General features: G+C 48.7%; 1 protein-coding gene across 2 annotated transcripts in view; it reads left to right on the top strand.

The window, feature by feature from the left end:
- PHF20L1 (PHD finger protein 20 like 1) overlaps window positions 1-14,677 on the top strand; it is a 274,345-nt gene extending 259,668 nt beyond the window's left edge. For both annotated transcript variants that reach the window (XM_063921261.1, XM_063921260.1), the window contains exons 18-21: window positions 948-1,143; window positions 1,400-1,745; window positions 8,127-8,277; window positions 10,956-14,677. In XM_063921261.1, the coding sequence (XP_063777331.1) occupies window positions 948-1,143; window positions 1,400-1,745; window positions 8,127-8,277; window positions 10,956-11,098 (836 nt within the window). In that variant the 3' untranslated portion in view covers window positions 11,099-14,677. The remainder of the gene's footprint in view (window positions 1-947; window positions 1,144-1,399; window positions 1,746-8,126; window positions 8,278-10,955) is intronic.
- The last annotated feature ends 437 nt before the right edge of the window (window positions 14,678-15,114 follow it).

Raw genomic sequence — 15,114 nt, 5'->3', positions numbered from 1 at the left:
CCTAGGTCGACAATGTTTAGGTCGACAGTCACTAGGTCGACATGGATGGGAGGTCGACAGGGTTTCTAGGTCGACATGTGCTAGGTCGACAGGTCTAAAGGTCGACATGAGGGTTTTTTAAAAAAATATATTTTTTTAATTTTTTCATACTTAACGATCCATGTGGACTACGATTGGAACGGTAAAGTGTGCCGAGCGAAGCGGTAGCGGAGCGAAGGCACCATGCCCGAAGCATGGCGAGCGAAGCGAGCCATGCGAGGGGACGCGGTGCGCTAATTTGGGATCCCGGTCACTTTACGGAGAAAACGACACACACAAAAAAAAAACCTCATGTCGACCTTTAGACCTGTCGACCTAGCACATGTCGACCTAGAAACCCTGTCGACCTTCCATCCATGTCGACCTAGTGACTGTTGACCTATAGTGGTCGACCTAAACATTGTCGACCTAGGCACTGTCGATAAAACGAACCACACCCTGCACTTGCACAGATTTACACAACTATAACTATACATGACAATTACCAATATGCTCTCCAGCTTACACCATCCTCCCTTTCACTCCTGCTTCCTCTGTACTGTACGTTACTCTCTCCTGCCAAACCCCTTTGTATGTGATTTGCCATGTTCTCCTAGATGGAGCAGTACTAAGCCCCGACCCCTCTCTTGGGGAGATTACCTTTACACACAATATTATTCCCCATACAATAGACTGTCCTGCTGTCTTCGGCAGGAACAGCTGGACCACCAGCTGGAGATGGTATCATTCAGGCGTTACCATGTAGATGACACATGGGGTGCCAGTGGTGCCCAGCAAGCCATACACTACAACCAGAGCAGAGTATGTCGGGCAAAAGAGAAATGTTTCTTTGCAGTTGCATGTCTCTTCATTTCCTGCTGAGCTATGTAATGTTAGCAGCTTTCCCTGACTTGGGCTCCTTCTTGTAGGCCAGAGATGGAGTGCGAAATACAGATATGACAGAGACTGGTTTAATAGCGGTCATATGTGCGGCCTGTCATTTATAAATGATAACTACTCCTACCTTAATGCCAAGGAGATCTTGTCCACCCACCACCTCTTGGCAGACGTGTATGGCGTGACGGAGATACTGCACGGCCTGCAACTGAAGTTTGGCATACTGAAGTAAGTGAATCATCAACGTATTGAAGTACACGACCATTTACTTAGAGAGCTCTCCCAGTGTTCCCATAAGATAATTATCATTCTTTCCAGCCAGTATCATTTATTAGAACACAGTCGTTTGTCTTTTTATTAATAAGGATATTTTTGGCATGATGAAAGGGTCAATTTGACAATTCGTTATTTGTGTAGCTCTCACAAAGATGCCATTAAATTGTCGCTACGTGCACCAACGCACCTTGTTTTCTGGTATTTTAAGGAATAAAGACCATCCAGACCTTCGGCTGTGGGCCTACCCGTCGAAGCAGTGGGAGCCTGGTCAAGCCAACGAGAAGCGAGTGGTTGGTTCCTCCAGTGAAAGAGGCATTTTTGCACTGAATAAGGGTCCGACAACCAAGCTCGGCAAGAAGGAAGACACCTATATAACCAGTGAACACAGCTACCAAAAGCCCCAGGGTTCCGGCAATGGAGGCAAACCACCTAATGACTCTGGAAAATTGGAGATTCTCGGCAGTGCGTTGCCGGAGGGTCAAAAAACAAACTTTCATACAGATTCTAAAAATAGTTTACCAGTTCCCTTAAATATAGACAGAAGGAATAATCAGGTGAGAAATAAGACTTTGTTTAAAGTTAGAAAGTCATCGAAACGTTGTATCCAAGGTTATGGGTGAGATTTGACTTGAGGGTGTCATTACCTTTATAAATAGGTCTTTAGTGCTTTACTGAACCATTAAGGGGACACCAGTTGGCCAAAAACATGTATGTACAGTTTTCCTAAGAGGGAACATGCATGCGCAACTGGAGTCGGGCTAGTAAGGGAGACAAAACAGAACCTTTGCCCAGGTAGAGGAACCGGCCGTTTGAAGTGGTATCAAATTGAGGGTGGGGGAGGTGTATGTTGGGCTGGAGAGAGCAGCAGAAAGTGGGGCAGAGCATTGGAGATAGAGAAGAGTCGGGACTGGATGGAGTGGGGGGAAAAGCCAGGGGCAGACTTTGGTGACCTGGTGGTGCACTAACTCGAAGAGCTGCCCTGTGAATGGCTTTACCCAGAATGCCCATTTCTCTGACGTCCTAGTGGATGCTGGGAACTCCGTAAGGACCATGGGGAATAGCGGCTCCGCAGGAGTCTGGGCACAAAAGTAAAGCTTTAGGACTACCTGGTGTGCACTGGCTCCTCCCCCTATGACCCTCCTCCAAGCCTCAGTTAGATTTTTGTGCCCGACCGAGCAGGGTGCAATCTAGGGGGCTCTCCTGAGCTTCTTAGAAAAAGTTAGTTTTAGGTTTCTTATTTTCAGTGAGACCTGCTGGCAACAGGCTCACTGCATCGAGGGACTAAGGGGAGAAGAAGCGAACCTGCCTGCTTGCAGCCAGCTTGGGCTTCTTAGGCTACTGGACACCATTAGCTCCAGAGGGACCGAACACAGGCCCAGCCTCGGAGTCCGGTCCCAGAGCCGCGCCGCCGGCCCCCTTACAGAGCCAGAAGCAAGAAGAGGTCCGGAAAATCGGCGGCAGAAGACATCAGTCTTCAACAAGGTAGCGCACAGCATTGCAGCTGTGCGCCATTGCTCCTCAGGCACACTTCACACTCCGGTCACTGAGGGTGCAGGGCGCTAGGGGGGGGGCGCCCTGAGCAGCAATAAAAAACACCTTGGCTGGCGAAAATACACCACATATAACCCCCAGTGCTATATGGATGTATTTTAACCCCTGCCAGAATACAGCAAAACGCGGGAGAAAAGTCCGCCGAGAAGGGGGCGGAGCCTATCTCCTCAGCACACTGGCGCCATTTTCCCTCACAGCTCCGCTGGAAGGACGTCTCCCTGACTCTCCCCTGCAGTCCTGCACTACAGAAAAGGGTAAAACAAGAGGGGGGGGCACTAATTTGGCGCAGTAATCATAAAAACAGCAGCTATAAGGGAAAAACACTCTTTATAGGGTTATCCCAGTATATATATAGCGCTCTGGTGTGTGCTGGCATACTCTCCCTCTGTCTCCCCAAAGGGCTAGTGGGGTCCTGTCCTCTTTCAGAGCATTCCCTGTGTGTGTGCAGTGTGTCGGTACGAATGTGTCGACATGTATGAGGAGGAAAATGATGTGGAGGCGGAGCAATTGCCTGTATTAGAGATGTCACCCCCTAGGGAGTCGATACCTGAGTGGATGGGCTTATGGAAGGAATTACGTGACAGTGTCAGCTCTTTACAACTGTCCAGGCGTCTCAAAGGCCATCAGGGGCTCTAAAACGCCCGTTACCTCAGATGGCAGATACAGACGCCGACACGGATACTGACTCCAGTGTCGACGATGAAGAGACGAATGTGACTTCCAGTAGGGCCACACGTTACATGAATGAGGCAATGACAAATGTTTTACATATTTCTGATAATACAAGTACCACTAAAAAGGGTATTATGTTTGGTGAGAAAAAACTGCCTGTAGTTTTTCCTGCATCTGAGGAATTAAATGAAGTGTGTGATGAAGCGTGGGTTTCCCCCGATAAAAAACTGATAATTCCTAAAAGGTTATTGGCATCATACCCCTTCCCGCCAGAGGATAGGGCACGTTGGGAAACACCCCCTAAGGTGGATAAAGCGCTCACACGCTTGTCAAAACAGGTGGCACTACCGTCTCCTGATACGGCCGCCCTTAAGGAACCTGCTGACAGAAAGCAGGAGAATATCCTAAAATGTATATACACTCACACGGGTGTTATACTGCGACCAGCAATCGCCTCAGCCTGGATGTGCAGTGCTGGGGTGGCTTGGTCGGATTCCCTGACTGAGAATATTGATACCCTAGATAGGGACAGTATATTACTGACTATAGAGCATTTAAAAGATGCATTTTTATATATGCGTGATGCACAGAGGGATATTTGCCGACTGGCATCGAGTAAGTGCGCTGTCCATCTCTGCCAGAAGAGGGTTATGGACGCGGCAGTGGTCAGGTGATGCGGATTCCAAAAGGCATATGGAAGTATTGCCTTATAAAGGGGAGGAGCTGGGAAATCCACATTTTTACCCCAGGTAGCCTCTCAACATAAGAAGACACCGTATTATCAGGCGCAGTCCTTTCGGCCCCAGAAGGAAAAGCGGGCAAAAGGCTCCTCATTTCTGCCCCGTGGCAGAGGGAGAGGAAAAAGGCTGCAGCAAACAGCCAGTTCCCAGGAACAGAAGCCCTCTCCCGCTTCTGCCAAGTCCTCAGCATGACGCTGGGGCTTTACAAGCGGACTCGGGCACGGTGGGGGCCCGTCTCAAGAATTTCAGCGCACAGTGGGCTCACTCACAAGTGGACCCCTGGATCCTTCAGGTGGTATCTCAGGGGTACAAATTGGAATTCGAGACGTTTCCCCCTCGCCGTTTCCTAAAGTCTGCTTTACCGACGTCTCCCTCCGACAGGGAGGCGGTATTGGAAGCCATTCACAAGCTGTATTCCCAGCAGGTGATAATCAAGGTACCCCTCCTGCAACAGGGAAAGGGGTATTACTCCACGCTGTTTGTGGTACCGAAGCCGGACGGCTCGGTGAGACCTATTTTAAATCTGAAATCCTTGAACACTTACATACAGAGGTTCAGATTCAAGATGGAGTCATTCAGAGCGGTGATTGCGAACCTGGAAGAAGGGGATTATATGGTGTCTCTGGACATCAAGGATGCTTACCTCCATGTCCCAATTTACCCTTCTCACCAAGGGTACCTCAGGTTTGTGGTACAGAACTGTCACTATCAGTTTCAGACGCTGCCGTTTGGATTGTCCACGGCACCCCGGGTCTTTACCAAAGTAATGGCCGAAATGACGATACTCCTTCGAAGGAAGGGAGTTTTAATTATCCCTTACTTGGACGATCTCCTGATAAGGGCAAGATCCAGGGAACAGTTGGTAGTCGGGGTAGCACTATCTCAAGTAGTGTTGCGGCAGCACGGTTGGATTCTCAATATTCCAAAATCGCAGCTGATCCCGACGACACGTCTTCTATTCCTAGGGATGATCCTGGACACAGTCCAGAAAAAGGTGTTTCTCCCGGAGGAGAAAGCCAGGGAGTTATCCGAGCTAGTCAGAAACCTCCTAAAACCAGGCCAAGTGTCAGTGCATCAATGCACAAGGGTCCTGGGAAAAATGGTGCCTTCCTACGAAGCAATCCCATTCGGCAGATTCCACGCAAGAACTTTCCAGTGGGACCTGCTGGACAAATGGTCCGGATCGCATCTTCAGATGCATCAGCGAATAACCCTGTCACCAAAGACAAGGGTGTCTCTCCTGTGGTGGTTGCAGAGTGCTCATCTTCTAGAGGGCCGCAGATTCGGCATTCAGGACTGGGTCCTGGTGACCACAGATGCCAGCCTGCGAGGCTGGGGAGCAGTCACACAGGGAAGAAATTTCCAGGGCTTGTGGTCAAGCCTGGAGACATCACTTCACATAAATATCATGGAGTTAAGGGCCATTTACAATGCTCTAAGCCAAGCAAGACCTCTGCTTCAGGGTCAGCCGGTGCTGATCCAGTCGGACAACATCACGGCAGTCGCCCACGTAAACAGACAGGGCGGCACAAGAAGCAGGAGGGCAATAGCAGAAGCTGCAAGGATTCTTCGCTGGGCGGAAAATCATGTGATAGCACTGTCAGCAGTGTTCATTCCGGGAGTGGACAACTGGGAAGCAGACTTCCTCAGCAGGCACGACCTCCACCCGGGAGAGTGGGGACTTCACCCAGAAGTCTTCCACATGATTGTAAACCGTTGGGAAAAACCAAAGGTGGACATGATGGCGTCCCGCCTCAACAAAAAACTGGACAGGTATTGCGCCAGGTCAAGGGACCCTCAGGCAATAGCTGTGGACGCTCTGGTAACACCGTGGGTGTACCAGTCAGTGTATGTGTTCCCTCCTCTGCCTCTCATACCCAAGGTACTGAGAATTATAAGACGGAGAGGAGTAAGAACTATACTCGTGGCTCCGGATTGGCCAAGAAGGACTTGGTACCCGGAACTTCAAGAGATGCTCACAGAGGACCCGTGGCCTCTACCTCTAAGAAGGGACCTGCTCCAGCAAGGACCCTGTCTGTTCCAAGACTTACCGCGGCTGCGTTTGACGGCATGGCGGTTGAACGCCGGATCCTGAAGGAAAAAGGCATTCCGGAGGAAGTCATCCCTACCCTGATCAAGGCCAGGAAGGATGTGACCGCAAAACATTATCACCGCATTTGGCGAAAATATGTTGCGTGGTGCGAGGCCAGGAAGGCCCCAACGGAGGAATTTCAACTGGGGCGATTCCTGCATTTCCTGCAAACAGGAGTGTCTATGGGCCTAAAATTGGGGTCCATTAAGGTTCAAATTTCGGCCCTGTCGATTTTCTTCCAGAAAGAACTGGCTTCAGTTCCTGAAGTTCAGACGTTTGTCAAGGGGGTGCTGCATATACAGCCTCCTTTTGTGCCTCCAGTGGCACCTTGGGATCTCAATGTAGTTTTGGGATTCCTCAAATCACATTGGTTTGAACCACTTAAATCTGTGGATTTAAAATATTTCACATGGAAAGTGGTCATGCTGTTGGCCCTGGCTTCGGCCAGGCGCGTGTCAGAATTGGCGGCTTTATCCTGTAAAAGCCCTTATCTGATTTTCCATTCGGACAGGGCGGAATTGAGGACTCGTCCTCAGTTTCTCCCTAAGGTGGTGTCAGCGTTTCACCTGAACCAGCCTATTGTGGTGCCTGCGGCTACTAGGGACTTGGAGGACTCCAAGTTGCTGGACGTTGTCAGGGCCCTGAAAATATATGTTTCCAGGACGGCTGGAGTCAGAAAATCTGACTCCCTGTTTATCCTGTATGCACCCAACAAGCTGGGTGCTCCTGCTTCTAAGCAGACCATTTCTTGTTGGATTTGTAGTACAATTCAGCTTGCACATTCTGTGGCAGGCCTGCCACAGCCAAAATCTGTAAAAGCCCATTCCACAAGGAAGGTGGGCTCATCTTGGGCGGCTGCCCGAGGGGTCTCGGCTTTACAACTTTGCCGAGCAGCTACTTGGTCAGGGGCAAACACGTTTGCTAAATTCTACAAATTTGATACCCTGGCTGAGGAGGACCTGGAGTTCTCTCATTCGGTGCTGCAGAGTCATCCGCACTCTCCCGCCCGTTTGGGAGCTTTGGTATAATCCCCATGGTCCTTACGGAGTTCCCAGCATCCACTAGGACGTCAGAGAAAATAAGAATTTACTTACCGATAATTCTATTTCTCGTAGTCCGTAGTGGATGCTGGGCGCCCATCCCAAGTGCGGATTGTCTGCAATACTTGTACATAGTTATTGTTAACTAAATCGGGTTATTGTTGTTGTGAGCCATCTTTCCAGAGGCTCCTCTGTTATCATGCTGTTAACTGGGTTCAGATCACAAGTTGTACGGTGTGATTGGTGTGGCTGGTATGAGTCTTACCCGGGATTCAAAATCCTTCCTTATTGTGTACGCTCGTCCGGGCACAGTATCCTAACTGAGGCTTGGAGGAGGGTCATAGGGGGAGGAGCCAGTGCACACCAGGTAGTCCTAAAGCTTTACTTTTGTGTCCAGACTCCTGCGGAGCCGCTATTCCCCATGGTCCTTACGGAGTTCCCAGCATCCACTACGGACTACGAGAAATAGAATTATCGGTAAGTAAATTCTTATTATTTTACCCAAGGGTAATGGCTGCTAATTATCCTTAACTCTTGTTCATCAATGGTCGAAGGTTTCAGCTGGACTGCACACCCTATTAAACATAATAAGAGGCGCTACCATGCTGAGACTTGTAGTGCCACACAGAAAAAAAGAGAAGATGAAGGTACACACTCTTAAGATTCAGAACAATTAAACAATTTTTTTTATAATTGTTCTTATTGCCACTGTTCTTAGATTTTAGTTTGTGCACCTGCATTTTCTCTTTTTCTGTTTGGAATTGTCTACAGGTCATATTAGACTACAAGAGTGTGTTTTATGATCTATTATTAATGGTAATCCAGATCCTTCTGTTTCAGGGTGCAGTGGACGAGGTTTGCAACGAAAAGAGAGGAGGAGAGGAGCAGGCGGACTCCCACCTTCAGTGGCAGCTAAATCTCCTGACACACATAGAAAGTGTCCAGAATGAAGTCACCAATCACATGGACCTCATAGAGAAGGAAGTAGATGGTAAGATGGAATATTCCATCGTCCCGGAAAGCACATCCTGTGTTTTGCAATTAAATGGCTTCTCCAGCCACCATCCTGGCGTTTCCTGCTGTATGGCCTTAAAAATGCTGCTCTGTCTCTGACAACACTTATAACTATACTAGGTGCTTCATCGTGCCCTACGGGCGCTCTTCACACCATCGGAAGGGGCTGCGCCCCCTTAACCCCTGCAGAGACGCGGGGTGGCAGGGAGGGGACACAAGACGCGGGCGGCAGGGAGGGGACACAGGCGCCGGGTGGTAGGAGGGGGATACAGAGACACGGGGCGGGAGGGAGGGGACACAGACGCGGGGTGGTGAGGAGGGGATACAGAGACATGGTGCGGTAGGGAGGGGATACAGAGACGTGGTGCGGTAGGGAGGGGTTACAGAGACACGTGCGGCAGGGAAGGGATACAGAGACGCTGGCGGCAGGGAGGGGATACAGAGACGCGGGCGGCAGGGAGGGGACACAGACGCGGGGTGGCAGGGAGGGGATACAGAGACGTGGTGCGGCAGGGAGGGGATACAGAAACGTGGGCGGCAGGGAAGGGATACAGAGACGCTGGCGGTAGGGAGGGGATACAGAGACGTGGGGCGGCAGGGAGGGGACACAGATGCTGGGCGGCAGGGAGGGGACACAGACGCTGGGCTGCACGGAGGTGACACAGATGCGGGCGGCAGGGAGGGGACACAGAGGCAGGGAAGAGACACAGAGGCAGGGAGGTAGGAAGGGGATTCAGAGACGCGGGGTGGCAGGGGGGGGGGGGATATAGAGACGCGGGGCGGTAGGGAGGGGACACAGACGCGGGGCGGTAGGGAAGGGACACAGACGCAGGGCGGTAGGGAGGGGATACAGAAACGCGGGGCAGTAGGGAGGGGATACAGAGACGCGGAGCGGTAATGAGGGGATACAGAGACGCGGAGCGGTAATGAGGGGATACAGAGACGCGGGGCAGTAGGGAGGGGATACAGAGACGCGGGCGGCAGGGAGTGGATACAGAGACGTGGGGTGGAAGGGAGTGGATACAGACGCGGGGCGGCAGGGAGGGGATACAGAGGGGCGGCAGGGAGGGGATACAGAGACGCGGGACGGTAGGGGGGGGATACAGAGACGCGAGGTGGCAGGGAGGGGATACAGAGACGCGGGACGGTAGGGGGGGGTCACCAGTGAGGAAGCTGATGGAGAGGAGGAAAAGTAGTGGAGGGGGTGGACACCAGGTATATCGGGCAGTGAGCTGAGCATGCTCCTGTTCCTGGGAATACAGGTAAAGTATGGCGGTGCCTGGTGTATGTGACCAGTGGTGGAAGTGGTGACAGCGTGACTCCACACACATCACCGGGGTGGCAGAGGTCATCTGACACTCACAGCTGTGCTGCCTGTGCACTCTCTCTCACCTGTGAAGTTGGTGCAGCGTCCACAGTACCACGCACGTTGTCCCCCGTCTCTGCCCTGTCGAGCCGGCAGCCCAGGCCCTGTTGTGTGCAGTCTGGGCCTCTGGGGATGGTGGGAGGCAGTGTTGTATTACGTGTGTGGAGGAGGCGTGGGGTCTCTGTACATGGCGCAGGGAGGGCTATAAAGCCTTCTCCTGCGCCACCCGTCCCTCCTAATGTGTATGCCGGCGGCAGCAGTCAGGCGCGGGTGATGCAGCGCCGTAAGTGCACTGTCTTCGTCCGTTGTGTGGACAGCGGCTGCAATGCGCGAGCTAGTGCTGGGGGTGTGCGGAGGGCGGGTTAGCGGCGGTGTGGGCAGCAGCTGTGTGGTCTGGCGTGGTGCGGTTGGTGGGTCCCGCTACAGTGTGTCACAGCCGCGACTGCAATGCGCGAGGTGGTGCTGGGGTTGTGGGGAGGGAGGGGTGGTGTGGGCTGCGGCTGTGGGGTCGTCCGTGCTGCGGCCGGTGGGGCCCGGCCACCGTGTCCCTGGCACGGATGGATGTGGGAGATGGTGCTGGGGTGGGATCGGTGCTGTGGGGTTAGGGTGTGTGTGCTGGGTGGTTATGCGGACGTCTGGTCTGGGGGTGCCTGGCCCGTCAGTGGCTGCATGTGGGAGCTGGTGCAGGGGTTTTGTGGAGAGTGAGTTTGGGGGGAAGGGGGGGGGGGGTGGCGCGGGTGTCATTGGGTTGTAGGTGGCTTTATTTGTGTGGAAACCAAGGCAGGAGTCCATGCTTACCGGGCAGTGTGGTGGCCGGATTCTGTGGCTGCTGCTCCCGTTGCAGCTACTGCTAAGTGGTGTGCTGGGACAGGGCAGGAGCTGCTAACTCCACCCGGGTCTGTGACTCCACCCAGCGTTAGAGGGCCAGGCACAGAGTCACAGGGCTAATATATAGGAGACTTCTGAAATTCATAAAGTTTGAATAACATTATTCCGTGCATAAAAAAAAAAAAACAACACTCCCCTTTGTAATGTCCCAATTTGACTTATTCTATTTACAACCTCTGTACCAGTTATATGATTAAACATCGGCCTCTGGCTGTGTACTGGACATGATGTGCGCTAAAGAGCCGCTTCGGCGAACAGATCAACATACTGTAGATACTGAAAATAACCCTGTTAAATGCCCCCTCCCCCAAACCATTGCAAATGGCAGCCTTTACTTTTTAAACCACATTTTGTCATTGATAAAGCGATCTCGTGATTAATCGCCTCTTTCTTTCTCCAAGTCCTAGAAAGCTGGTTGGATTTCACCGGAGAGCTCGAGCCCCCCGATCCACTTGCCAGGCTGCCTCAGTTAAAGAGACGGATCAAACAGCTATTAATAGACATGGGGAAAGTTCAGCAAATAGCTACACTCTGCTCCGTATGACGAAGAAGAAGAGGAGAGACTGGCACCTGTCGTCGCTTGAACTATTTTCTTACTTAGGATACATAAAGTTTGTACAGGTTTTATTGATAATATATATATACAAAAATATATATATATATATATATATATATATATATATTAGTATTGATCCTTTACAAGGATTATAAATGAGACTTTAAAACCAGCCAGGACATGCTGGAACCCACGATGAGCAACATAAAAGCTGTTTACTCTGTGACTTATCATCCCTTGGATAAGGGCACTGGTGGAACGAGATGTGCGGGCGTTGGTGGTAACACATCATTTTTCCGGGACTCCTCAAAGCAACACCAGCTTCTTCTTCTTCTTCTTCTTCTTCTTTGAAACAAACCATGTGTTACCCTTCTCCTGAAGCAGTATTGCAGATACTTATAGTTTTCCTTACCTAAGCAAAGTCAGAATCTATTTTCTGTAACGTGTGTTAAGCTGTACTGGATTCAGTTCAGTGTAGCGCTTACTATTTTTCGCTTGATCATTACCTTTTCTATAAAGATACACCAGCCAAACATAACAAATATATTAGAACACCCCCTGCCACCAGAGAGATGGAGATCCATCCCTAAATGACAGCACCCGCTCCCCACTCTTATTCATTAATATCAAATTCTCCTGCCGTGTAATATGAAGGAATCTTGGTCCTCTCGGGTGCACCGATTGGATAGTTGACGAGCCAGCCAGGCAACTTTTCCCACATGTGGCGTCTAGGTGGCATTGTTAGCGCCACAAAGTCACCGGGCACTGCGTGTCTTAGGAACCCAGGCAGCCATGAAAACTGACCCTTAGCCGTTCCGCTAGATGATGGGGTATGTGTGGAGCTCTTTCTAACATTAAGTATTTTTAAGTAACGCAAGGATGCACATTTTTGCAGTGACTTCTTTCGCTGTCCTCACCCAATCATAATTCACTATTACCCTAGACCACATTTCCCTCGGCCGACTATAGTCCGAAACATAGGTTTTGTCAAATCTTGGAGAGGGATACAGCTCATAACAAAGCAGATTGGTTGGATCTTTATCTATCTCTCCACTTTATCTCTCTCCAAGCATTGATAAATCTCCCCCATAGTTCCATGGCAACTTGCTTTCCCTTGTTCTACAATTACCAACAGATGTCGCTGAGGGTGATCTAGCAAGCAAGGATATCTATATAAATATATTTATTGTAGGTTTTTTAAATAGTGTTTTTCTTTTCCAATACTGCAATGCTGGTTTTACGTATTCTTTTTTTTCCTTAATGGCTTGCATCATGCAAAATAATCGTGCCAAAAGTGACTACTACGGGCAACTGGAACGTCCTCTCGAGATACTAAAAAGTCCATCCAACTTCTGCTGGGTTGCCTAAAGATATTTGCTCTCCAGTTTTAATCTTCCTTACAGTGTTTTCCAATTGATATGTATATAAATATATATATATATATATTATTTTGGCCAGAGTAATTCGAAAAATTGCTGTTATTTCTTTTTCACTTGTGCATTAAATAAGTAACCTCAGCAGGTATGAGGGACATGACTAGAACAGACGAGACTGTTCATTGTATTTAGTTTTAGAACCACTAAGCTACATTATCTATGAGAAAGGTCTTCTGATTGTGTGTGTGGTTTTCTTTTTAGTGATATTTTCTTTTTATTCCTGTTTTGTTTTGTTTTTAGATTAGATTTTTAGCCGTTTACAGAAAGTCAAACCAAAGGTAAAGAATGGAATGGCACAAAAAAGGGACGATCGTTTAGCTGCAAAATATTGTTTTCTACGTGTATTTTTGGTAAAATGGACATTTTTTCCATTTTATTTTTTTTTAAAGAATTCATACACTTTTCCTGCAATATAATTGGAGTCATGTTTAAGTAGATCTGTCGCATATGCCCAACGAAGGCAGCCATTTTGTTGCTGTCATTTAACTGGTGACATAGCTTAGGGTTCACTCGACAATGTGGATGGTCCACTTTGAATGCGCTCTTGCCCACCGATAAATTTCCCCAAAATGTCATATACCCTTGACGCTCAATCCTGCAAGCTTGCAAAAAGTTTTGGAGTTGAAGCTGTATTACCTAAGCATAATTTAAATGGGCTACTTTATAATGCTCTCCGTGGGGGTGTGAACGAAAGAACCAATCAGAAGCTATATTCCTGGGAGTAGCCTTTGTTTTACCGTTAACAATCCTACTACATAGTGTCACTCTGCCCCAGTATATGACCCAGGTTGTGGAAAGTAGCAAATAAGGGAGCTGATTGGCCGGTGCGTTACCAGCTTCCACTTATCACTTCTTTATCACTTCTTCAGGCTTAATACATCTGCCACAAAGAAAGTTACAGTAGCTGAATGGATCGGCCCCTGGGGGCTCTATCTCAGGAAGGTGGTAAAGCAGCTAGAGTTATTTCGGTGAAGTTTTTTTTTGTTTTTTTACAGACTTATAGAGGAATTAAATAGCACATTTACTATCCATGTCCACCTGGATGAAAAGTTACTGCATTAAAGTACAGTAAACCGTGCTGTAATTCTACATTTCTAGGTACTAAGATAGATGCCCTGCTCTTTTCTAACCCAATGCAGGTTACCCTCCGCAGTGTTTATTTGGTCTACAGGCCGCTGTGTCCGTAAACTGTATATGTTCCCTCTTGCGTGTTGAGTGTCTTTATTAAACTGAGCCTATTCAGGCTGCTTTACTTAATTGTGTTTCCAACGTATCTCTAAACTATCTTCAGCCTGTGGTAAAACAATCCGTATTACTGTCACCCGTACAGGAAAGGCAATGTAGTGTGGACGGAACATGACAAAAATATTGGGCACATTATAAATGTAAAATAGTCCATGATTTTTAAAAAAATTAATGTTTTTAATTATTTTTATGCCGAGTGGATGTGTCCTTTAAAAGTGCAATTCATCTAAAGAGATATTATAGTAATTTAAATCCTAAAGAGCACGTCCTACGCAGCAGAGGCCATCCTGTTGTGAACTGTGCCTCCGCCGCGATTTAGTTCACAAGGAAGGAGGCGCTTTGTGGCTCGCCCCTGCCGCTAATTCTGCTGAACTGCCGGCTTGACGAAGCCTATTTTTGTAATTTATAAAACAGATGAGTCAACAACTTGTAACTGAAGCTGCAGTTCCCACCATGCTCTGCTATCCCCAGTGCACCTGCTGCATGCTGGGATTTGTAGTTCAGCAGCAGAAGCAATAGAACCTAGACTGAACACTTTTTGTTACGTGTTTTGACCCGCGTACTACTTAACTAGTAACATTTAGAAAGCTGGACGTATAATCTAACCCAAAACCTTATTTTGTTTTTTTCATCTGTGTTCATTATATATATTATTTTTAAAAGGTAAAATAAGTAAAAATATCATATAGACTGATCTCCCGTCGTGAATCAGACGACTGTTCTTTGTCTTCAGTACACAATTCATCAGTTACACACAGCCACAAATGTACTTTTTGCTGGAAGTACTGGGCCCTTGTACATTCAAATGAATGTGTAAATTTGTTATTACACTGTTGTATATGTATGATATTGTATGTAAAATGGTTTATTAAAACTATTATTGCTATGCTTGTCTTTCGGTTTTCTTTTGCCTAGTCAGCTGGTTCCCCACAAGACCCTTTCAGGATACCAGCATTTGGCATCCTGGCAGTCTGGATACCCAGGCACCCCGAGGAGGGTTAGTGTTAGGCTGCGGGAAGGGGGGGGGGGGTAGCTTTAGGTACCACCGGGGAAGGTTAGGGTTAGGCTGCAGGAAGGGAGGGTTAGGTGGGTAAAGGGGGAGGGTAAACATACTTACCCGATCCCTGTTGGGTTCTCTGCTTTGGATGCTGCTGTTGGTCATATGACCGCCGGGATTTCGTATGTATCCCGTTCCCCCTACCTACTGGGCTATCCAATACAAATACTGCCAGACTCTTGACACACACATCACACTTTTCTATATTGCACAATTGTGGGTACGTTAGGAGCACAGCATAGGAATATATATACGGGAGTAGACTG

The sequence above is a fragment of the Pseudophryne corroboree genome, chromosome 5 (genome assembly GCF_028390025.1).
Source record: "Pseudophryne corroboree isolate aPseCor3 chromosome 5, aPseCor3.hap2, whole genome shotgun sequence".
Classification (NCBI taxonomy): domain Eukaryota; kingdom Metazoa; phylum Chordata; class Amphibia; order Anura; family Myobatrachidae; genus Pseudophryne; species Pseudophryne corroboree.
Note: the sequence above shows the minus strand (reverse complement) of the source record. Positions and strands in the feature narration are given on the sequence as shown.